This window comes from Genypterus blacodes, unplaced genomic scaffold, assembly GCF_046128005.1.
Source record: "Genypterus blacodes isolate CSIRO-AG114 ecotype Tasmania unplaced genomic scaffold, CSIRO-AGI_Gbla_v1 ptg000048l_1, whole genome shotgun sequence".
Taxonomy (NCBI): Eukaryota; Metazoa; Chordata; class Actinopteri; order Ophidiiformes; family Ophidiidae; genus Genypterus; species Genypterus blacodes.
In genome coordinates, this window is record NW_027466861.1 from 4,091,778 (window position 1) to 4,115,000 (window position 23,223).

General features: G+C 48.1%; 1 protein-coding gene across 2 annotated transcripts in view; it reads right to left on the reverse strand.

Moving 5' to 3' along the window:
• Nucleotides 1-23,223, reverse strand: part of LOC143000449 (protein Jumonji-like) — a 41,093-nt gene that overhangs the window by 13,413 nt on the left and 4,457 nt on the right. Inside the window, exons 2-4 of one of the 2 annotated variants that reach the window (XM_076149764.1) lie at nt 20,682-20,808; nt 9,565-9,800; nt 1,655-1,897 (exon numbers count right to left, since the gene is read on the reverse strand). In XM_076149764.1, the coding sequence (XP_076005879.1) occupies nt 1,655-1,874 (220 nt within the window). In that variant the 5' untranslated portion in view covers nt 1,875-1,897; nt 9,565-9,800; nt 20,682-20,808. Of the gene's footprint in view, nt 1-1,654; nt 1,898-9,528; nt 9,801-20,681; nt 20,809-23,223 lie in introns of both variants that reach the window. The other variant, XM_076149763.1, reaches the window with a different exon arrangement.

Below are 23,223 nucleotides of genomic sequence, written 5' to 3' on the forward strand. Positions count from 1 at the left end.
TCTCTCTCTTTTTATGAGCTTTAATTTAAAGTTTGCATCTGCAGGTCCTCGCTGCCCGCATGGAAAGAATGACACGCCACACGTACGCCGCCGCCGAGGATCAATGAGTGTGTTTTTTGAGCATATTCTTAGCCTCAAACTGCGAGAGTGTGTGTGTGTGTGTAACCGCGACTCTCCGGGGCTCTGCGGCTTCATGAGAAACGAGAGAAATTCTGACATTTTGAGAAGTGAGCTAAGCAAGAAACCGAGCCCAATAAAACCAATAAAAGCTGTTTGATTCAGCTCAGAGAGAGGGAGAGAGAGAGAGGAAGAGGTGTAAAGCTTTTCTTCCTCTCTTCCTTCTCTCTCTTTCCTATCTGTCACTCCCTTCCCCTCTGCATCAGCCTCTTCGTCTCTCCTCTCTCCTCTCATCGCCCTGCTTGTTGCTGTTAGGAGTCACATTTGACACCGGGTCTTGAGACTGCAGAATTTACTGCGTCTCTTGTCTGTGTGTGTGTGTGTGTCCTTAACCCCTCGTCTCCATGGTTCCCTGCTGAGTGTATCTGCCTGTTCTGCTCTTATCTATTTATTCAGCGTATCACAGCGAAGGAGGCGAGCTGCTCTGCAAACACCTTTGTTACAGCAGATAACATACACACACACACACAGATCTGTCTTTACTAAACACTCCTTCACCCTGAGAGAAAGGAACACACACACAAGGAGGGGGGGAGAAAGGTGGCAAACTTTCATCAATGCTAGAAACCCAATGTCTGCCTCCTCTTCCTCCCTCTCCCTCCGTCTCCTCCTCCGCTTTCCACTTAACAGAATGACAGAGGAAAACGCTGAGCAAAGCGTTTCACCTTTGACCCCTATTGGCAGCGACTCTACAGATTTACAAAAATAGTCCCACAAGAACACAGCGTAAGTGTGTGTGTGTGACAGGGCCGAGTACACACTGTGTATTGTTCCTACAGGCCCAGGCAGAGGGGGTTTGTAAGTGGGGCTCAACTGTGTGTGTGTGTGTGTGTGTGTGTGTGTGTGTGTGTGTGTGTGTGTGTGTGTATTCGTCTGAAAGTCTATGTGCCCCAAGGGGTGTGCGAAAGCTGTATGCTGCTGTCTGTCTCTGTGTGTGTGTGTGTGTGTGTGTGTGTGTGTGTGTGTGTGTGTGTGTCGGGGGCCAGCTGTTGCAGTGCATAAACACCTTGTTAGGGCTCAGCGAGCAAAGTGTTAATTGGGGTGGAAAGAGTTTGATGCTCTGCTCCACTGTCCCATCTGACTCCAACTACAGTGCAAGAGGCAAGGAAGTGCTCACACACACACACACACACACACACTCAACTTTTCCAATCCGTCACAGTTTGTTCCATCACTGCGCTCCTCTCCCTCTTTTACCCTTACCTCATCACTATAGTGTGTTCGCTTCTCTTCCTCCTCTCTCTCACACACACACAAACACACACACAGACATTCTCTCCTCCTCTTCCTCCTGCTGCTTCAGAATGTAAACAGACCAGATGAAGACTTCCCCCTCTCTCCCTCCCTCCCCTGCTGTGAACCCACATGACCTCTGGAGATGAACGACGAGGAGGACAGTAGAATAAGGAGAAAGTGTCTCAGTGTGTATCTGTAGCGCCCCCCTGTGGGAGGAGACCAAAGACGTCCCTGTCCTTACCATGGCCGTTGAGCGGCTGCCTGCCAGGATATTTGCCCTTGCGGGGCGTGGAGTGGCAGGAGGAGGACGACGCAGACGCTGTTGCCGCCGCCGCCGCCTGGCTGCCGCTCGCTGCGCCGCCATGGATGTTGACGGCGCTTCCGTTCCTCACCGCTTCCTCCTCCTCCTCTTCGTCCTCCTCCAGGTCCTCCTCCTCTTGGGAGCTTCCGAAGTAGGCCATGTTACTGGGCAGGGCAGAGGAACCTGAAGCGGGAGGAGGAAGAGGAAGATGAATAATAAAAGGAGGCGTGTCAGGGGAGTTGGAGGAGACAGATTGAATCACATTTAAACACAATTCTCCTTGTTTTCAAACCCACCAGCTGTCGACTCGGAGCTATTTATTCCTTTTTCGCTCTAATCACAGACTCTACAAGAATCAACATAGATGCGTCAGTGAAATAAAAACGTAAAAATAGAGCTGCTGAATAACAGCAGATTGTGTTCTCATCCGTTATTATCCCGGTCGGAAGTGTCTAGATGCTCTTTGTTGACGCCTCTGCACATTGTTACACCAACTCACACAATCAAACGTGACAAACCTAACGGATGATGCATTCAGGGCACTCAGACTTGAACAGGATTTGTACGTTTCCCGTCTCGGCCAATACTCCATATATCTGGATCAAACTTTGATGGAGTGGATTTCTTGGCTTTGGGGTTTAACTTACATAACTTCCCCTCGCTCGCTCGCTCGCCGCCGAGCTAATCCCAAATCTGTCAGCTTCCTTCATCCACATTTGGAAGGATTTACTGTCAATCTCTCTTCCTACACCGGAGAAAGAAACTGACAATCTCTCTCTCTCCCTCTTTTTGTGTCAGAATCGATCGCTTTCATCGTCGTATCTGTGTAATGTAGCCAGATGCATGGACGAGCATGCGCACACGCGCACGCACACGCACAGGCACACACATACACACACACGGAATCGCCGTGCTAACTGCTGCTACACACATGCAGGAATAACGAGCAGGAACTGGCGACCGACATTTTTGGACTGAAAGGTAAAACTAGAAACACACGCTAGAAACACACACACGCTCGCAGTTGTAAATTATTTGGGCTTCTTGTTTATTTTGCTGCATCATGCCTGCACGAATCAAGAAATGTCGTAAAAAATTGTATTTATGATTACGCAGCCGGAGCAGGAGAGCGTCTGAATGTGCATTCATGGGTGTGTTTGACTTTTAAAAAAGTTTATTTTCTGAAGTTACAGCCTCCTCCTGCGCGCACACACACACACACACACACACACACACACACACACACACACACACACACACACACACACACACACACACACACACACACACACACACACACACACACACACACACACACACACACACACACACACACACACACACACACACACACACACACACACACACACACTCTGTGCACCTTTATGTTCTTCTACTTCACTTTACAGCAGCGGCACTGAAATGTAGCACTAAAAAAAGAAACGACCGATGTGACAGATTAGTTTCGCTTTTCTCTTCTCGCTCTAATTTGCTGCGACATGAGCCGTAAAACCGTCGCACGCAAATGTTATTACAGAGTTTAGTCCAACGAGGATCCATAAGAAAATGCCAAAAATGCTGTGATAGCCGCCCACTGCACAGAGGAAATGTGTGTGTGTGTGCTGCAGAAGTTACAATGCAGCTCAGATCTCAGCAAATACACTAATTACAACATTTAAAACTGAGAACTAAAAATAACATTTGACAGTTAGTTGTTAGTCCACAGGTGATTGTAAAGAGATCCTTGTCTCTATGTGCAGTGATGATGATGAGCTGATTTACAGTCGTATGGTTACGTAACATCCACATATCTCTGATTAGAATCAGTTTATGGGCATGAAATGTGAAGTTGTGAGTCTTTTACGACAAAATTGATTGCTTAGCACGGCGACCACAGAGGGTTTTATTACCCTTACAGGGGCCGCCGGCTCTAAGAGGGCATTAATGGGAAGCGACATATGACCATACATCAATTAAAATATTATTAAGCCTCTCTTTAAAAAGTCTGAATTCAACGGTCTTCAACAGGAAATTATACAATTAGCTGAAGCTTTTTAGGAGCTTAAGTGGTTTAATTGAAATACAGATAATGACTTTTAATAAGAAGTCTCAGACCAAGGGACGTAAATAGAGAGCAGAACAAACCAGGAGGTAGCAGCAGAATGTAAAGGAAGTCATACACACTGATGGTGGCGCCTGATTGGCTGAATGTAAAATGTTGCGTGTCAATGCGGGAGGCGTCGCTGCTCTGGCTGCTCTGCCAGAGGGGCCAGAGAAGGTGCGACAGAGGAACCACATGGGCAGAGGTGTCGCCCCCTACAGGCCAGGACAGGAAGTAGTCATTTTCATTCCATTTCAGAATTAGCATTTTTTAATAAATACTTACTAAATACTATCCTTAATACCATCTTTTTATATCTATTTGTCTCCACTCTCTTACTGTAATCCACATAATTCTCTATTTATCCTAACTCAGTTTGAATGAATTCATTTCCTGTGAATCCTACAGGGTTGAGCTCCGTGCAGCAGAGCCATAATGGGCTGGGGGATCAGGCCTGTGGAGGTTTGGGCCACCACAGGAGGAATACACAAGCACACACACACGCACACACTGATGGATACAAAATGCAAACACACACACACTCATTTATCTTGGCAACAGAGCAAACGCTTCTCTCACAGACCAAACAAACACAACCAAGCAGCGGCAGCGACCCAATCAGCCTCTAATGACTCGCTTCATAAGCTAAATGGCTATAATTTACTGCCCCGATCAGAGGTCAGAGGGCCAATGGCAAACAGACCACAAGGGCACACTCGGGGGCAATGTGTGTGTGTGTGTGTGTCTGTGTGTTTGTGGGTGCAGGGAGAAGACATTTTAGTGTGGGATAGAAATGGACAAGGAAAAAGCAGGAAAGTGGCAGAGAGACGAGGGCCTGACGACACAGAAGCAGATGTAACAGCAGCAACAACTGGACCCTCTAATGTGTTCCAGAGCACAACAATAAGCCTGTCTGAAGAGAGAGAGACGCAGAGAGAGAGAGAGAGAGAGAGAGAGAGAGAAAGAGACGTCAACAAAAACACACACAGACACAAATTCAGAGAGAGCCGTGGCTGCCAAACAGACGGATGTAGTGGTCCAATTCTGGCCACTGGCATCCCCTCACTTCCAGGGCTGATACCAGAGATTTACACCCCCCCCTCCCATCGCCCCCTCCCCCTGGCACAGAGACACCAAATCTGTCAGCTCCTACCACACACACACACTCGCGCAAAGAGAAGTGGTGAGAAAAACGCAACCCAGACTCCCAAGATGGCCAACAGGGCTGGAGCCCGATCCCCCCCAATTACAGCAGCTTTTCATCCGCCTCACTCCGACCGCAGACGAATCATAATCAGGTCTAAAAGAGTCTATTAGGATTGTCATTTTTAACGGGGCTCTTGGGGCGGGGGGGGGGGGGGAATAATTACAAACCCCCCCCCTGCTTTCCATTCTCTGGCGACCCCCGTTCCACCCCCCTCCCCTTTGTAGCCGCGACTGGAAATGAAACAATGAGGGCGATTTAAATAGTCAATCAGCCGGGTTTAGCCACCGTGGGGACGAGTCACCGTTCTGACTTGGAGTAAAAAGTGTGCAGGGGATTTATGTGCGCTGTATTATGAAAGCAGAGAGGGAGTAGGTAAAGGAGAAGTGGGTTTTTTTACTTCTGAGTAACACACACAGATGATGGGATCATAAATCCTTGTACACGGCTTAAAACCGCATTTTGGCTTTAATGGCAGTGAGGACAAATACTCTGAATGTCTCTCGGCCAAGTACTCGGTGCCCAAACACTCGGCCCTGCTGTAAATCACACACACACACGGTGAGATTGGAGACAGAGAAAAGCACTCAGACTCGGAGGGGAAAGTCACTTCTCGCAGCACTTGAGACGCAGCCAGACTTGAATATTCTTCGCCCCACGACGAAACGTGCTTCTGATTGGACGGCTTTGATTCGCTCACAATGGAGAGAGCGAATCAAAGCAGACGACGCACCTACGAGCCAACGCAAGCAAAGGCCGCCCCGGTGTGAGCAAAGGCCGTGGGTACAAGAGGTCTGTGAGTCAGTAGGTCAGAGAGGGAGGTTATGTAAACACACAGAGGGGGAGGGGGAGGGAGGGGGAGAGGGAGAGAGAGAGAGAGAGAGAGGTATCATGCTGGGTCGCAGGCAGAGTTGAAGATCCAGAGGGCACCGAGGTAAACACACAAACACACACACACACTTCTGAAATAGAGCTTTACCTAAGAGACCCGTGGGAGTGTGTGTGTGCAGAGCGTTACCCATTTACTACATAATCTATTCTTATCTTTTCTGTGTCAGTGTGTACAGTGTGTGTGTGTGTGTGTGTGCTTCTCTGTATGTGTGTCCCACTGCCTCCGTGAGAACATACCTCAGCCTGGGAGAGCAACTCCTTCCTCTTAGTTTGCTAACAAGTTAAGAAACATTTTTAAAAACACTCCCACAGGACAGAATTAGTTTTTTAGAAGCGTCTCAGCTCAAAGACTGTGTGTGAGAGAGTGTGTGTGTGTGTGGATATATAATTGAAATCTAGCAGTTTTTTTTAAAACTACCAGTTTCTTCTTCTTCCTTTGTGTAATATAAACACGTGCAACCAAGGCTGCATGAACACAAATGATGAGGGATCAGATTGGAGTCTTTTACTGTTCATCCCCTGCTCACTGCCTCACTGCTGCCCCCTGCCTGCCGGTGGCGGCGCTGCACCCTCCCCGGGTTACCAGAGGCAGACAGTCTGGCTTGGGCCCAAACGGCTTTCTCCATGGATATAAACAGCCCGACTACAGGCCCCGGACCACACATAAACACCATTCTGAGAGCGCGCTGGCCAGGCCCGAGCACTCCAGCTTGCATGTGTGTATGTGTGTGTACATTTGCAAGAGAGAGAGAGAGAGAGAGAGAGAGAGAGAGAGAGAGAGAGAGAGAGAGAGAGAGAGAGAGAGAGAGAGAGAGAGAGAGAATGAGACTGTGAGATAAATAAAGTGTGTACGCTATAGACGGTGTGGGTGGGACACATAGGTCCCCATACAGTACGACGGCAATGTTGTTTATCACTTTTCTATCCGGTTACTCCCACGTTGCATCAGGATAATCGAGTGCGCACACGCACACACACACACACACACACACACACACACACACACACACACACACACACGCACACACACACGCCGTCTTTAGAGGAATTAAAAATAACTTTCCTCGGAGTAACAGCGACGGCAGCCTGCCAGTTTGTTACGATGGGAAAAGAGAATCCCTTAAGAGTGAGACGCCTTCCATTCTGAGCCCGGGTTTGGGTGAAAGTGTCAGAGCGGCGGGGGGGAAAAAACGTTCGTTCCCCGTTTCACAATCCTGGCTACTTTTGTTGTCTCTATCGTTTCAATTCGTTCCCGTTTCGGTGGCTTTTATGCGGCTGTCAGAGTGAGTGATGGATGGGAGGCTTTGGGGTGGAGGCCTAATGTGTACCAGATAAGATAAGCAAACATCTCTCTCTCTCTCTCTCTCTGTGTGTGTGCGTGTTTACACTCTGAACCTTTGACCTTGGGCGTAACATTTTTCACTCGCTGCTCCGTCGCACACACGTGAATCTTAACGCGGTCAAACCAAACTGAAACGGAAGGAAGAATCGGGGAGATAAAGCATCGGAGATTAGCGTAAAAGCGGCCAGAGATCCAGCTGGGGGTGTGTATTTTGGGGTTAGCCAGACATTAAGGAGCCGAAAAAAGTGTGTGTGTGGCGGTTGGACCACCGGAGAGACGTGTATCAGGATCTTAAGGGGGAGGGGGGAGATTGAGGTTAGAGACAATATCAAAGGCTGGAGTCCCTTTGAAAAGATGAAACAGGCCAACATGGACGTCCTCGTGGGCTGTGTCTGGTCATATACCCTGGATGCCACACACACACACACACACACACAGACATACATGCATGCATGGACAGGAGATAAGCAGGACAGGCAACACACACGTACACACACACATACACCCTCAAGGGCTCTGCTGACATTCTCCCCATGTCCCACTCCTTGCTAAGCGTTCCTGCATACGGGTCACACCAGAAAAGAGGCACGGGGAAATGTCATCCTCACAGCAGGGACAGTGGACTCACACACACACACTGAGAGAGAGAGAGAGAGAGAGAGCAATAGGTCTATAAATAGTGTTTAAAGAGGGAGAGGCAGAGTCAAGGAAAAAAGTAGAAGTGGAAAACTGGTCAATCGTGACTTTTCGGAGCCGCGACTCTAAATTTAGCATCAGTTGCGAGCGGCCAGCAGGAATCAGCTGCAAACCTTAATTACAAGGTGAGAAGAAGTGCGGAACCTCGTCAGCGACTCCACGCAGCAGGCCGGGGGAGGGGGGGAGGGAGGGCAGGGGGGGGGGGTTGGTTCAGAGTAATTCCATCTCCACACCTCCACAGCGCACAGGGACGATGTGTATCATTAGCCGATGCAGCGTCCCGGCGCCTGTACGCTAATCAAAGCTCCTCCGATCACGTTCCCTAATGGGAATGTTCTCAGCGGGGCAGCCACGTATAGCCGACACGTCCCGGCAGGTTTTAATCAAAATTTGCCTCTTTTAACGTCATTTTAGACTGTTTATCAGCCAAATAAGTCTATTCAGCCAAGTGAAAAGATGACGAGGATTAAGAATAGTGAAGAGGAAGAAGAGGAAGAGGAGAAGCCAAGAGTGTGGTTGTCGCTCAGTGGCTCGTATGGATTTTAGCGGGGAGTTTAGGTTATACAGTTATAGTTTCTGGCTCCTTTGTGTTACAATGTGAGATGCAGCCAGTTGTTATCTGTTGTCCGCATGGTAACCGCTCGGCCATCTTTTTTATACGTTCATATATCAAACTTACTCTTTTCTGTATCTGCGACCAAACTGTAACGAGCTGAATGCGATTCACCTCTTCAGTCTAAAACCAAACCACACTCTGGTGAGCTGTTATGTGTGCGATGGTCTTCACTTGTGTGTGTGTGTGTATTTCAGTGTCTTAGTGCCTCTGCTAAGCTGCTGGTGTGTGTGTGTGTGTGTGAGCCAAGTGAAGCTAGGAATACACACAGAAACTCATCTAATTACCACGACTCGTACAGTTACATGTGAAATCAAAAAGGTGCTACACAGTGTCAGTGAACCGGTGAAGAGTCTGAGGTGTGTGTGTGTGTGTGTGTGTGTGTGTGTGTGTGTGTGTGTCTGTCTGTGTGCACATTGGGCCGGATGTGCAGGGTGTTAAGGAGGAAGCTAGTTGTTGATAGGGAGGTGCTGGTTGATGTGGAGCTTACAGTGTGATGAAATGTGTGATAATCTGGGCCTCGGGCAGGTACAGAGTTGTGTGTGGGTGTGGTTCAGACAGTGTGTGTGTGTGTGTGTGTGTGTGTGTGTGTGTGTTTGTGAGAGGTTATAATTAAATGTCTATTTTTGTCAGTGAAGGCCTCAACAATAAGTGGAATATTCCCTCACAAGCTGAGCCAAATGAAGAGAATTGTACATCAATTTCTTTTAGGTTTGAATCTGTGCTGAAATGACAAGCTGAAGCTGAGGGTTTAGGTTCAATAAGGACACTTTGATTATAATGCGATTAAGACAATAAATCGGCTTTTCCAAACTTGAAGTAGGTAAATTAATGAGAGAAGAATTTATAAGAAGAAATCCCAAGTGATTGTGACCCAAAATGGACACTGGTGCTTGTTTACATCTATCTAACACATGTGAGTAAGAAATGTGCAGTGTGTCGCCGGTGCTCGCACGTGTAAACACACCCCGCCAGTGTCTCCGCTCCTCCTCCGTCGTCTTACCTCGGAGGCAGAGGAAGGTCAGGAAGTCTTCCGTCTTGGGCTTGCGCCTGGACAGGTCCTGGATGGAGGAGGACAGCGAAGAGGAGGAGAGCGACAAGAGCGAGGATGAGGAGGAGGAGGTGGGCGCGGCGGGCAGGCCGGCGCCCAGGCCGCCCGGGTCGGCCACCTTGACCGGCGTGGTGCTGGGCGAGTTGGGTTGCGACTGGGCGAACTTCCTCTGGGCGTGGAGGCGAGGCCTGAGGAGGGAAGGAGACAGGAAGTTAATTTACGGCAAAACCTGTGATTCTTCATGTCAGCGTGTGTGAGAGGAGATGGCGTGAGGATAATATTAAAGAACAGGATGTGAGAGAGCGAGAGACAGAGAGAGAGCAATGCACCTCACACACACCACCTCCCTCACACACATTCACACCTCTGTGCGAGCAGTCTCATACACACTCGAGGAAAAACCTGCGCACAGACAAACCATGAACGTCTGACAGAGACCGCATGAACCCTATGGAGGGAGGGAGGGGGGTCAATCGATTAGTGCTGCCGTGTGTGTGTGTGTGTGTGTGTGTAAGTGTGAGCCGTTCTATAAATGTCGAGGAGCTGCGATAGGAGCAATGTGATATCCTGGTATTATTTGTCAATTTGCTGCGGACAGAATTGAAGTAAGGGGGAAGATAGGATCATGCCTGAGAACACCCACAATGCATTTGGCGCAGCCGCCGAGCTGCAGAGCTCCGATTACACTTCAATCAGAAAGCGGCGCTGTGTCAAAACGTGTCAATTTCCCCGCCGTGACATCGCTGTAAGCTCGATATGTGAGAAAATGGGAGATGATTGCACACATATTGCCGCTGCCATCACTCGCCGCCGCCGCCGCGTCGGGATCTAAGGTGTGAGAGTTTCCTCCTGCACGACATCCAGTTTGGTTACGATCAAAGCCGCGCCGCCGAGCAGCTGCAGCTCAGATCCAACCAGACACGAGAGTGATCGACGCTTTATTGGCTGATTAAACACATCTGACTGGCATCCCACTTTGCTGGCTTGTGTGTGAGAGTGAGAGAGAGAGAGAAAGAGGACAAGAAAGAGAGAGAGAAGGACGGCTACACACACACCTACAGCAGTATGTACATACATTACCAATGTGTGCTGGCAGCAGAACGGTGCCTTCAAGTCACAGCCAAAATATTGGTATTATGAGTTGAAGGGGTTAAACTATTTGGTGTTTCAGATATTCATGAGCTCTTCTATCTTTTACAGAGAAGCACGATGACACAAACACCATTAAACTGAGCTCTATTGGCTTAAGAAATGTGGAAAAAACATAAATTACACAACTGTAGCTGTTCTTTATTACTTGATTTATGTATTTGTTTTTGCCTTTATATGATAATTTTGAAAAAAGATCATACCCAAAGCCGCTCACATCTATTTCAAAGCGTTATGTTAAGTTGCGACTTTCCCTTCTGGTAGAACGAACAGGAACCATATGGATTCAGCGTCATGTGCCCGTGTGTGTATGAGCCCGTGTGTGCGTGTGTGTGTGTGTGTGTCTGTGTGTGTGCGTGCGTGCGTGCGTGTCGAATTTAATAGAACTCGACTTGAGGAGCGTTTATTACAGAGACGCAGACGTGTGAACAACTTCACAAGATGCCGGTGTTGTTCTTTTTATTTCCCCGCTGCTGCTGCTGCTGCTGTGTATCACTTCTTCATTCTATAGGAGTAAAAACATGTGAAGTAACGTTCAAGAACCACCGCCTGGTTTGCAGCTCCGCATTTAATTTGCTGTCATCACAATTGGCTTTGGAAAGAGAAATCGCCGTTGCAGTATGAAGCAATGTGTTTCCTCATCACAGCAAATCTCCAGGGACGACGCAACACACACACTCACACAATAATACAAGAACTGTATGCTTACAAGCACACATTACAACAAGCATGTGTGAACACCTGCGTGTGGGCACTGTCTGTGTGTGTGTGTGTTAGTGTGTGTGTGTGCCAGGTGTTCAAAAATGCAAACACCCAAACCTGGCAACGCCGTCCCATAAATTCCATCTTCTGCTTCGAGGGGGGAAAACAGCAAAGCGCTAAGCTCGCACGATGAACATTCTCCAGATAATTGGCGGGAGAGACGGCGAGCTCTCAGTTAAAAAGCCTCTTTGGTTAAAAAGCTTAACTCCGGACTGTTTTATTGGCCGGGCCTTCGGATGAATACGATTAGATTTGACTGCTTTAAGAGAGTGCGAGCCGGATGGATGGGGAGGGAATGAGAGGCGGATACGGCGGGAGACGAGCGAGAGGCTGTAATTGACACAAAAAGGAAGCGCGGCGTTAAGAAACTAAGCACAACAAACTGAGGGAAGCTGTGAAGAAAGAGCTAATAAAGCCGTTTGGTTACTACATCCTGTCTAGACAGTCAGACCAGAGCCTCGTAAATGAGCCTCAAGTTTTCCTGGGATTGTCCTTTGGTTATCTATTACCTCATAAACCTCAGGGGGCCCACGCCTGCCTGGGTGCCCTTTCCTCATGTCTAACAAGTTTAAAATTGGCAATGCTTTTGATTTTCAGGGAATGCTCAGAGGTTTGTTTGTCGGTCTGTTCATTAAATTTCATAGACGGGAGACATGTGGGATGGAGAAACACTGATGAAAGGCTCAGGATCTCCTGTGTCCGACTATCAACAGGTGCAATTTAGTCTCTGCTGCGAAGACGAAGGTGATAAAAACAGCTCTGACGTATTTCACACGTCTACAATTTGATCCAGTAGGTTGCGCAATATTTTGTTTGCCTTATTTACATTTTTTGTGACACTCTTTGCCCTTTCCACAGCGCGCTTGCAGCACAGATGTGACTAAAGAAGGAGAGCAGCAAAACACAGATTTAACTGATGAGGTTCTAATACCTGTTTTTTTTGCAATCAAGAAGAAAAACAGAAAAGCAGGTGTGGAACCAGCTTAATGTGCAACACAGAGCTGAACGCACACAAACACACACAACCCCCTCTGGGACCACGTGACTACTGAGTGACTGCGAGTGTTTGTGATGGCAGAGCCGTTCCTATGGCAGCTCAGGCGTATATATGTTATGATGACGCCACTCTCAAGCAAAACATACACAGGTTCAAATGAGACCCAACGCACTGAGTGAAAGCGAGAGGAGGAGGAGGAGGAGGAGGGGAAATACAAAAACAAGATCCAAATGCGGGTAAAAAGTGAGATTAAAGCAGGATGTCTTCATTCATCCTTTTCTAATCCAGCCCTTCCTGCCAGCCCCCAAAGAGCTGCAGTGGCTCACAGACAGCGTCTAGACAGAGTGAGAGAACATCTGACTCGCCCATGTGTAAAATGAAGGAGACGGAGGGACGGAGAGAGAGGGACCTTTACATGACAAGTCTCTGGTAGTCCATTGTGTTCCATCTGAATGGTTGACATACTGCAGATCAACAGCTTGCACTACTTCCAGCCCTCCTCTTCTTCACTCTTTATCTCCTCAGCACCTTCGTGCTAATGCCCGTTTCCATGGGAACTACACTGATAGCAGGATGTCTCTGCGTGGTCACCTCCCGGCTGAATTACTGAGCCGGGGCAGCGGGTTCAAACCCCCGAGGTTGGCGAGCATCTATCCTGCTTAAGTGTCTGTCATCGAGCGAGACTCCGCCTACGCTCGCCGGCAGCTACAGGAATTGTGCTTGGGAGCTGACACTGACATCTGACCTCTCCAGGGGGCAGAGACAAGCAAAAACAGTGATTTCCCTTTACACTTAGTCAATAACTCAATTTCCTGTTTTGTGGAAAAAGAGCATCACAAACATTGTGTCGCACAGCAGCAGGTTCACTCTCCACCAAAGCACAACATCAGCAGGTTGCACAGTGCAGGAAACTAGATGACTAAGCACGTGTGTGTGTGTGTGTGTGTGTGTGTGTGTGTGTGTGTGTGTGTGTGTGTGTGTGTGTGTGTGTGTGTGTGTGTGTGTGTGTGTGTGTGTGTGTGTGTGTGTGTGTGTGCGCGCGCGCGCGTATATAGCTGACATCAGCTGATTTATTAAAGCATATATCAACTCATCTGTGCATAAAACATTTATAATAAATGTAATGGAAAAGGTTTTAAACGCCAATTTGGACCGATTGTTTAAAAGAGGGTTTTTGTGTACGTTTGATTTATTGAGCAAGCTGTTGGCTCAGCATATCAGCCTCTCAAAGCTTTACGCATTAAATATTGATAAATGAAGTCCAATAAGCACAAGCACAATATCATTTAAAATGGCAAAGGACGAGGAAAAAAAAAAACACAGAAAATGAAACGCACAACCGTGTTCCAAAACAAAGAAAGAAAGAAGAACCCTGAGTTTGACGGACACAGAGGACGTGCGTGTGTTTGGAGTGAGTTCTGGAGTCGGTGTTTGTGTTCCGTCCTGTGGTAAAGGTTATTGTGTGAGGAGCAGAGCGCTGATCCAGAGTCTGTACCTCAGGGGCTTTATTAATTGGCTCCAGATGGTCCACATGGCCCTGATAAAGGACTACCTCTCTGCAGCTGGCTCTCTCCCTCTCTCTCCCCCCCCCGTGCATGTGTATCTGTACGTGTGTCCGTGTCCATTTTGCCTACACCGGAGCAACGTAAACACACGTTTATGTGTGTAAGAGTGAAACGTGCACGAGTGTTTATGCACACAGACTCGGCTCTCAACATACATGTGTTTATCAATTTCTGTGCCTGCCTGTCCATATTTGTTTACGTATGTGTGTGTGCCTGAATTCACTTAGCATTCAGACTTACACACATGCTATGAATTCACTGTGTGCTGCCTGCTTTCACACACCTTAGGGAGCCTGCACAGAGATCAAAGAGTCTTGCTTTACGTCACCTTGCCCTGAAAGATGTGGTTTGAGCTGAGCTGGTCTGCTGGGCCTCAAACCTGTGACACGCTGGGAGGACAGTCAGTCTGGGTTAGACATGTAGAGACTGTACTCCTTTACCAGAGCAGAGCTGACAGGGCAGAATGTGCAGAGCCGTGTAACCCACCTGGGCTGGCAAAACATCCTTTGTAAAGAAACATAAAAAGTAGTTTCCGAACACCACACCAAGGTGGCCCGTGCGTGTGTGTGTGTGTGTGTGTGTGTGTGTGCAGTGTAAACAGTCGTGACCCTACGCCGGCTTCAGCCGAATGTGTTTATTGCTTTTCAGTCTCGACGCCTTTAGCAGAGGGGAAGGCCGGGCGGCTTACTGACCCACTGACCCCGTGACCTTCACAAGCGCTCACGCCTACACACAAACATCCCCTGTGACAGTCATCAGTCAGCCAGCCAAGGTCGCAGAGAGGACGAAGAAGCAAATCCAGCGATTACTCACAGCAGCATCAAAAAAAAGTACATAAAGTTTTTCTAGCAGGGACTCGATCACTGAGAGAGAGGATGAAAATAGTCCAGGTTTGTTTGTCAGCATATAAAGTTGTGAGGCCTCTGCTTTGACATGAAGATAAATGTATGCGTGTTATTTAGAGGTGTGTGTGTGTGTTTGGTTGTCCTAGTTCAGTTGTGGCAGCTATATGCTTCAAGCAGTCACACTAGGGCTGATATTCATTTGAGATAAGAGATATGCCAGTGCCTCCGTGTGTGTGTGTGTGTATGAGTGTGTGTGTGCGCGTCACAATGTGCTTATTTAAATATAACCTTGGCTTTTTTTTTTGAGAGAGAGAGGCAAGATGGCCTGATAGGCAGACGTGGAGAGAGGAGACATCTTGACAATAGATCAACCTCCTCCTGTATCTGCTTGAATATATAAATGCTATATTAGGTCATATGGAAGACGCCTATTGTCCCCTTTGCCACCTTAAAAATGTTAATGTGTGACGGCGCCAAATGCTGCGGCAACACCTAAACCACGTCATCGACAACAATACAGAAGTCACCGTAGTAACCTGGAATTTTCTGGTGAACTCCGTGTTCCTGTCGCCCCCAGAAACAAAAGATAAACTACCGCACTTAAACTCTGTTAGCAGTCAAGGTCCAGCGCTCAAGGCTATTCCCCTCCATCCCCCTCCCCACACACACTGAACGCAAACCCTTTGACCTCTGACCCGACCGGCCCACCTTAAATCACTCCTGGGAGTGGTTGACCACAGTCTGGGCCGGGTCAATAAACAACAGAGCCGCTGCTGTTTGTTCCTCGGCAATCAGTCTAATGAAGGTGGTGAGTGGAGGAGCCTCTGGAAGCCCTCAGCTCAGACAAAAGACGGAGAGCGGGGGAGAAAATGGCTCCAGTTGACCAATTAATAAATCATACGGGCTACATTTTCTTCCTATTATTTATTGATGCGTTTTTTTTGTGTGGCTTCCTGTAGAAAGAGGCGTCCTGTGGTGCAGCGGCCCGAAGGGCAGAGCGGAGGGATTTGTAAGAAAGAGAGAAACACGTGTACACACACAGACACACAAGTATAATTCCCAAATGATCAATCCTAGAATTCCAATTCCCGGCAGATCCTCAGGTTTTCGTTCTGACCTTTCAGCATGAATCTACCCGGGCTTTGGGTTCAAACAGGCGTGACTCGAACCGGGAGTGTGACTTACGCCCCTCGCGGAAAATGTCGCCTCAAACATGAAACGGCGTTATGAGATGAATGTTAGCAGCACTGAGTCATCTTTACAGCTTTGTTTAGAGGAAGAAAGGCTGAATTATCTGTGTCAGTGTCGGCGTGGAACAACTCCCGTGCACCAGATAGACTAGAAGTAGGGCAGCGTCTCCCTCCGATTCCTGTAGGTTCAGATGTATGAGGCCGTGTGAACCAGCTGTAACGTGGCTAATCTGTGCTACAATCACGGCGGCGGCGTTTATGTGAGCTTTGCGTGCTGAGTGACATAACGCACTGGGCTGAATGGTTAACGCTCCCCTCGCCCCGGCGTTTGAGCGGCGCGGAGGGTTTCCATAGAGCCGGCGTGATAGCCAGAGCAGAGTTTAGGGGGAGATTTTGGAGGCTGACGCGCCGGGTGACAGACTGACAGAGGAATGGAGCATTTAAAACGCCGAGGAAGCGCCGCTCCCCTGCTCGCTGCGAACACACACGTTGTGTTTGTATAGATCTTCCTTGGGCCTTCCAGAGCCAAAAACACAATTTCGGTGCAAAACATAGGACGCCACAGGGTGTTGTTTGACATGCAGTTTGTGGAGGGCCGCCGAGTCTCATAAATGGCCCGACACAAACGTACAAGATGTCCACCGCGCCTCAGCACATCAGCTTTGCACAGTGTATGTGGTGTGTGTGTATACGTAGCTATAGATCACTGTTTAAGTCAAAGTGTTTGTAGCTGTTCAGGCGTGAACAGTCTGGCTCCTGCGCTGGATGCAGACTTGCTCACACTCCCATCTAAGGCAAATCAATACACACATTATGGCGCTCTATTAACATGCTCTCAGTGTGCGTGTGTGTGCGCGAATGCCCGCACGCACACCTATGTAATCCTTCATAAATGGAAATGTTGATTATGCATTACTGACAAGAAGAGTCATTGGTTACGCTCAACAAGACAAGTGTGCGTCTGTGTCTGCATCATCGTGTGTGTGTGTGTGTGTGTGTGTGTGTGTGTGTGTGTGTGTGTGTGTGTGTGTGTGTGTGTGTGTGTGTGTGTGTGTGTGTGTGTGTGTGTGTATACTTGGCATTCATTAAGTCGAAAAACAACAAGCGGCGGCAGCTGAGTGTGAGAGTGTGTGTCTTGGCTGAGACACCACAGAGAACGAATTCAAAGAGAGCCAAAAGTGGAGTTCAATCAAGAGAGAGAAAGCGAGACAAAAGAGAGAGAAGAGAAAGAGAAAGAGAGAGAGAGAGAGAGAGAGAGAGAGAGAGAGAGAGAGAGAGAGAGAGAAGACAGAATGCAGGAGAGCAAGTGGACAAAGTTTGTTTACACGGGGCACTCAACTTCTGATCCACTGCACTCCCTGATTTCTGCAGCTCTGCGTGAATGTTTGTATATTTTAAGCTTATTTAAATTGAACCAACAGCCGAGCGCCTGCGAGCCCCGACACCAAACCCTCATGTAAATGTTAATCACATGAGCCGGAGCCAAAGGATACATTCAAGCTGAGCTCCTCTGGTTCTGAGTTGACCCAAAACCTGGAGTTTAGGGGGGTCCGGGGGGATTTAATTGAATTTCTTTTCTCCATGCAGCGGCCCACAGAATGAGTGGCAGATTAAACAGCTACAGAGCATCAAACCTCACAGCCAGGTTAGAGTGTGGCCACATTTGATTTGATTGTGGTTAGGAAACACTTTGAGATGAAGGTATAACTGGGTCAGTGAATGCTGAGGATGGGGCTGTGTGTGGTAGGTGTGTGTGTGTTTGTGTGTGGGTGTGTGTGTGGGTCTTGGCAATGGGAACCCCCCCCGTTTGGAGGGTTTGGTAGCGGCGATGGCGGTGCAGGGCCACAATGGGCTGGGCGTGTTAGCGAGATGTGCTGCCAGTCTGTCCGCCCGTCTCAGGAGCATGGGAAGGCAAACACAGAGTCGATCTCAAAGACTTCTAAAGGAGGGGGGGGGGGTGCGCTTCCTGCCAAAAATTACTCGCACCTGTCCCCTCTGTCTCCGTCCCTCCCCCCCCTGTGTGTCTCCGTGCCCGCCTCTCTCCACACTGTGAACGTTCCTTCGCTCGCCCCTCCGCTCCTCCCTCTGTTTTCGCCCACTGCCAGGTGTAAAGGCTCCTGGCAGCGGCACAGTGAGCTCTGTTCAATAACAGCGCAGGGGCACCCATGCCAGGGCGCCGGAGTCATCCCTCACACACACATGCGCTTTAAGAGGCCATGAGGCACTGCCAACTACTGGCTAGGCTTGCTTTTCATTTGCATCAGATAGAGAGCCTTTCTTCACTCGGCCCTGCTGTGTGTGTGTGTGGTGAACTAATGAAAGCCGCCTATAACTGAACTATAAGTCATCTAAACGCACAGCCCTGCTGGTCATCAGAGCGTGTGTGAGTGTGTTGCTGCTTCATTAGCCTCTTTATGCTTCGCTATGAGGCAGCTTGCACACAATCAGCCGCTTCTCCTCTTTGCCACAGGGATCAAAGGTCAGCCACATTCACCTTTGACCCTTCTGCCTCTGACCTTGGAACAGCTGTAAGCGTGGATGTCTAAAAGTACGGCAACATTTCACACCGACTGCCAATCAAGAATGCGGCAGTTAGTCTAGCGCTGTCCTAGCGCCTCCAACATTATGGTTTGAAGGTAAAGGCATAAAGAGCAACGTGGGGGCGGAGCATTGCTCTCCAGGCAGATGACCCGACCACAAAATAGACTTTTGTACAGAGCCATATTGTTACGTACATGAAGCTAGTAGAGTGCAAGCGGACGTTTCCCTAAACAGTGCTTAAGCTAGTCAGAACATTTACATGCACTTAGAAACTTGGAGTACACTGCAATTAAGGCCATAAATCAGCTTTTCCAAATGTATTTATACACCTTAATGTGACTGAAACTGGCATAAATCCAATGTTTGAGTAACAGGTGCAGATTAATTGCAGTACGCCGCCTCTGCAGACTGCATAATGTCCAACTCTTGTTGATTAGTTGAGTCTCAGTTTGTATAAGGAGCAGCATCGCATCAGGATTCCACATTTTAACAATATCTCACATTTATGGCCCCTAAAAAAAACTTTAATTACTGGTCGGCAAGGTTAAGCGGAGTTCCGCGGTGGCTTCGCTATTGCGTTTCAAAGGCGCGCAGATGAAAGCCGCGTAATGACGGCGCTCAGATTGGAGGTTACAGTATCAAATGACGAGCGAGGAGGACACGCAGGTGCTTGACACGCCGTGAATGGAGCCTGTATGAGCTGCTCATTACACAGGGACATCTGCTGCTGTCCAGCCCCCCCAGACTCCACCCCGAGCTTTACACTGACGCTTTGATGCCTTGTCAGCTTGTGTGTGTGTGTGTGTGTGTGTGTGTGTGTGTGTGTGTGTGTGTGTGTGTGTGTGTGTGAGAGAGAGAGAGAGAGAGAGAGATCAGCAGCAGAACAAAAACAACAGGCATGTAAACACACACACCTGCTACCTATAGGCATAAAGCAGCTTGGTTCATAAAACTTATAAACAACTCTATCTGGATTAGCTGTAACACATTAAAAACACACACGCACGCACGCACACACACACACACACACACACACACACACTCAGTATGCAAATCATATTTTCCAGCGTGTGATTTCAGGAACGTGCCTCTTGCTGAACGCATTAGAAGCTTCATTTTCCAAGGATCTTTGATTCCATTTTCCAAGAACATTTGCCTCGGAGAAAAAGTGTTTTTGTGCAAACCGCTCTGTAAATTGCTTTCCCCCCCCGTCCAAAAATGCAAAAGCGTTTCAATAATTCATTCTTGACACAAATCCCCCTCGTAAAAAAAAGAAGAAAGAAAAAATTACGCTGGCAAGAAATGAACAGCTCATTGTGCAGCGCAACAACTTTAATTTTTAAACGATTAATTTGCAAATGCATGGCAACATTCCTTTAAGTGGCTAATTATAAATGACTGGAATGGCGTTTGTGTTTAAAGATGGAGGGGAGATGGGGGGCGGGGCACGCTCGTTAAAAGCCCCCCCCCCGCTCTCCTTAAACGGTTTACACGTCTTTGTCGACTGTCGTTTCCTATTACAGAACTAATAGGAAACGTCTGCAAACATTTTACTACAAAGGCTGAACCAGAGACAGCGAGAGGACATCAGAGGATACAAATCAATTCCAACACCAACAAAGTGGCAGAGAAACAACCTCAATTTTTTGGGGGCGTTTCAGACATAAACAGAGCAAAGGTAGACAGATGGACTGAGTTACACACACAAGCACACACACAGAGCGAGTGTAACGAATATGAGACCACCTGGCACGATTCAACAGTCGATATGATTTCACGCCCATTAAAACGTCCGCTACCTGATTATGGCAACACGTCTTTGTCAGTCAGGTAAAGACCAAAATATAACTGGCACTTGAATCGACGCTCATCTACGAGGCGTCACTTCAGCGATCCGCTCTGTAGGCGGTCCGCACCGGTTTTTCCTCTCCTGCCATTTCCACTCGTACATCAATTAAGCATCAGTGTTTTTTACCTACTGTACACTCTGACACACACACACACACACACAAAGTCTCACCTCTTCTTCGCAGGGCCGTCCTCGGAGTACCCGCCCCTCCCGTCCAGGCTCTGGGAGCGTAAGGACCCATCTTCTTTGTGGCTGCCCTTTGACCCCGAGCCGTTCAGCTGCCCATTGGATAGGGAACCTGAAGAGGACGTGACACAGTGAAAATACAGCCAAACCTCATGACTCCACACATTTTTTAAGGTTGTGAATGGAAGTTTTAGGGATCAGTGTTATCTAATGAAATATAGAGTACATACACACACACCACTTAACTGCCCAACCAGGGATTTACTGAGCTAAAGTCGACACCAGAGTGACATAATAACACACACATGCGGGCGCTATGGTGCCTTTTTCCACATCAAAACATCCATTGCAGCAGCTTGGGGTCTAGCTGATTCGTCTGTTTTCCTTTGTCAAACGCCATGCCTCCTCTGTGTGAGACGAGTGACGCGTGCCCTTTGACGAAGGGGAGGAAGAAAACCGGGCCAGAGGCAGCGGAGAGACAAGAACACATTTTGCCGGACTTGACATTCCTTGTGAGCCCAATTGACTGAGCCGTAATTAAATATTTAGCGAGCGACTCAGACAAACAAAACAAGCCCCCGCGGACGGAATCGCAAATCAAAAGCAGCGACGGGCACCGAGCATTCAAATGAGGTGGGAGCGGAGAGGCAGGAGTCAGTGTTAATTAAGGGAGACGTCCGAATTACATAGATATCAGGCGCGCCGATGGCCTCGTGGGAAGTTCTTGCGATTCTTGGAACGTCTTTTGCAGGCCTGTCTCATTCAACAACAGTGACTGACAGAGCAAAGGGAACCCGAGAGAAGTTTGCGGCCTTTGGAGAAAAAAAAACAATACGAGCGGCTGCCAGTTCCAGGGATGAGACAGAAATAGCAGTTTTGCAGAACTGAAAGCTGAAAGATTTGTGTCCGATTTGTGCAGCGATCCGTGATTTTATGAACAGCCGTCTGAGGAAACGGCTGACAGGCGGTTTTATTAGATTCATTTTGCAAAACAATTAGTTTCTGGACACCAATAACACTTTAGAGTAGTTTGTTTAACCCTTAAAGTCATTTCCCCTTAGACTTGCCAAATCCCTTCAACTGCCATGTCAAGTCCTCATTGGGTGCGTAGTTCCAAACACACCCAGTGAAATTCCATTTGACTCTCGTTGATGTGTCACTAACCCCGCACTGCAGAAAGCAGTAATAGCGGGTGTCAACAGCAAAATAAATTAAGATAATAATGTCAGTGGCACACGGGTAAGCATAAGTGGCAACTTGAATGATGGCTTGTTAGGGGGAGACGGCTACTGTCGAACAAGCCCAGGCATTGTAGCGTCAGGGAGCGATGAAGGAGTGGGGAGGAGGGTGGGGAAGATCAAATGACTGAATAAAAGACAGGATGAGGATGAGCAATTGTGGTGCAGGTTAAAGGAGTTTCCAAACATGTGACTTAACTGAGGTTTATAAAAGTGCTTTGGGCTGAATAAACACACACACACAGTTTATATTTCTCTCACACACACACGCAGGGCAGGTCAGTACCTGAGAGTGGAGGTACAGTCATCAAACGCGAATCGTTGCAGTCACAAAGTTAACAAGAAGGCGGCGTGATGAGTAAGAGCGTTGCACTGCTGGAAACACTTTATGTTGCTCAGCGGAGAGCCTGTGAGTCTATACGCAGGGCGTGATTCACCTCCTCGGTATGTCCCAGGCTGTCACGGAAGGCCTACATCCGCACCGCTCATGGTTTCACACCGCTTCCTTTCCAGTTTCACCTTTCAAGTTAGTCGTCTGATTGGATGTCAATATGTAAGAGACACTTTTGTTAAGCGTCAACTTTCCCACGCTTTGATCTTTGTTTTTCTTGTCCCGTCTTAAGTTTGAACATACGTGACTCAGACAGATCAAGAGACAGAATCAGTAGATCACGCGGCTGAAACCTGCCCCGGTGCCAAAAAAACTACATCATCATTAATTACAATTTTGCTTAGAAAATTACTGACACGTGATATCCCGACAGAATGGGGAACGCCAGGTTGGGGGTGGGGGGGGGGGGGTTCTAATCAGATTTATGTGTGCTTAACCAAGCCCATCACCTCGTTATGTACACCTCCAAGTCTCAAGAGAGCAAGAGAGAGAGACTGAGCATGGCGTAACACAGTGGTACATCACAGGGCTGAGAAGAGGCCGTTAATGTGAGCAGAGCACCAATACAGGCTCATTATTACACTTATAAACACGGATTTAAAGTGAAAATGGGTCTAATCCCAGGCTATGGAGAGATAGCGTATATTGGTAGAGGGAAAAGGCTACGAAGTCTAAGTAGCTCCTAAGTCCACACACACACACACACACACACACACACACACACACACACACACACACACACACACACACACACACACACACACACACACACACACACACACACACACACACACACACACACACACACACACACACACACACAGGATTTTATGTTGTAGTTTGACATTCGCTCATAAGTGAATTATTTGCACAGTTGTAGCAGGGAGTCTCTAATGTT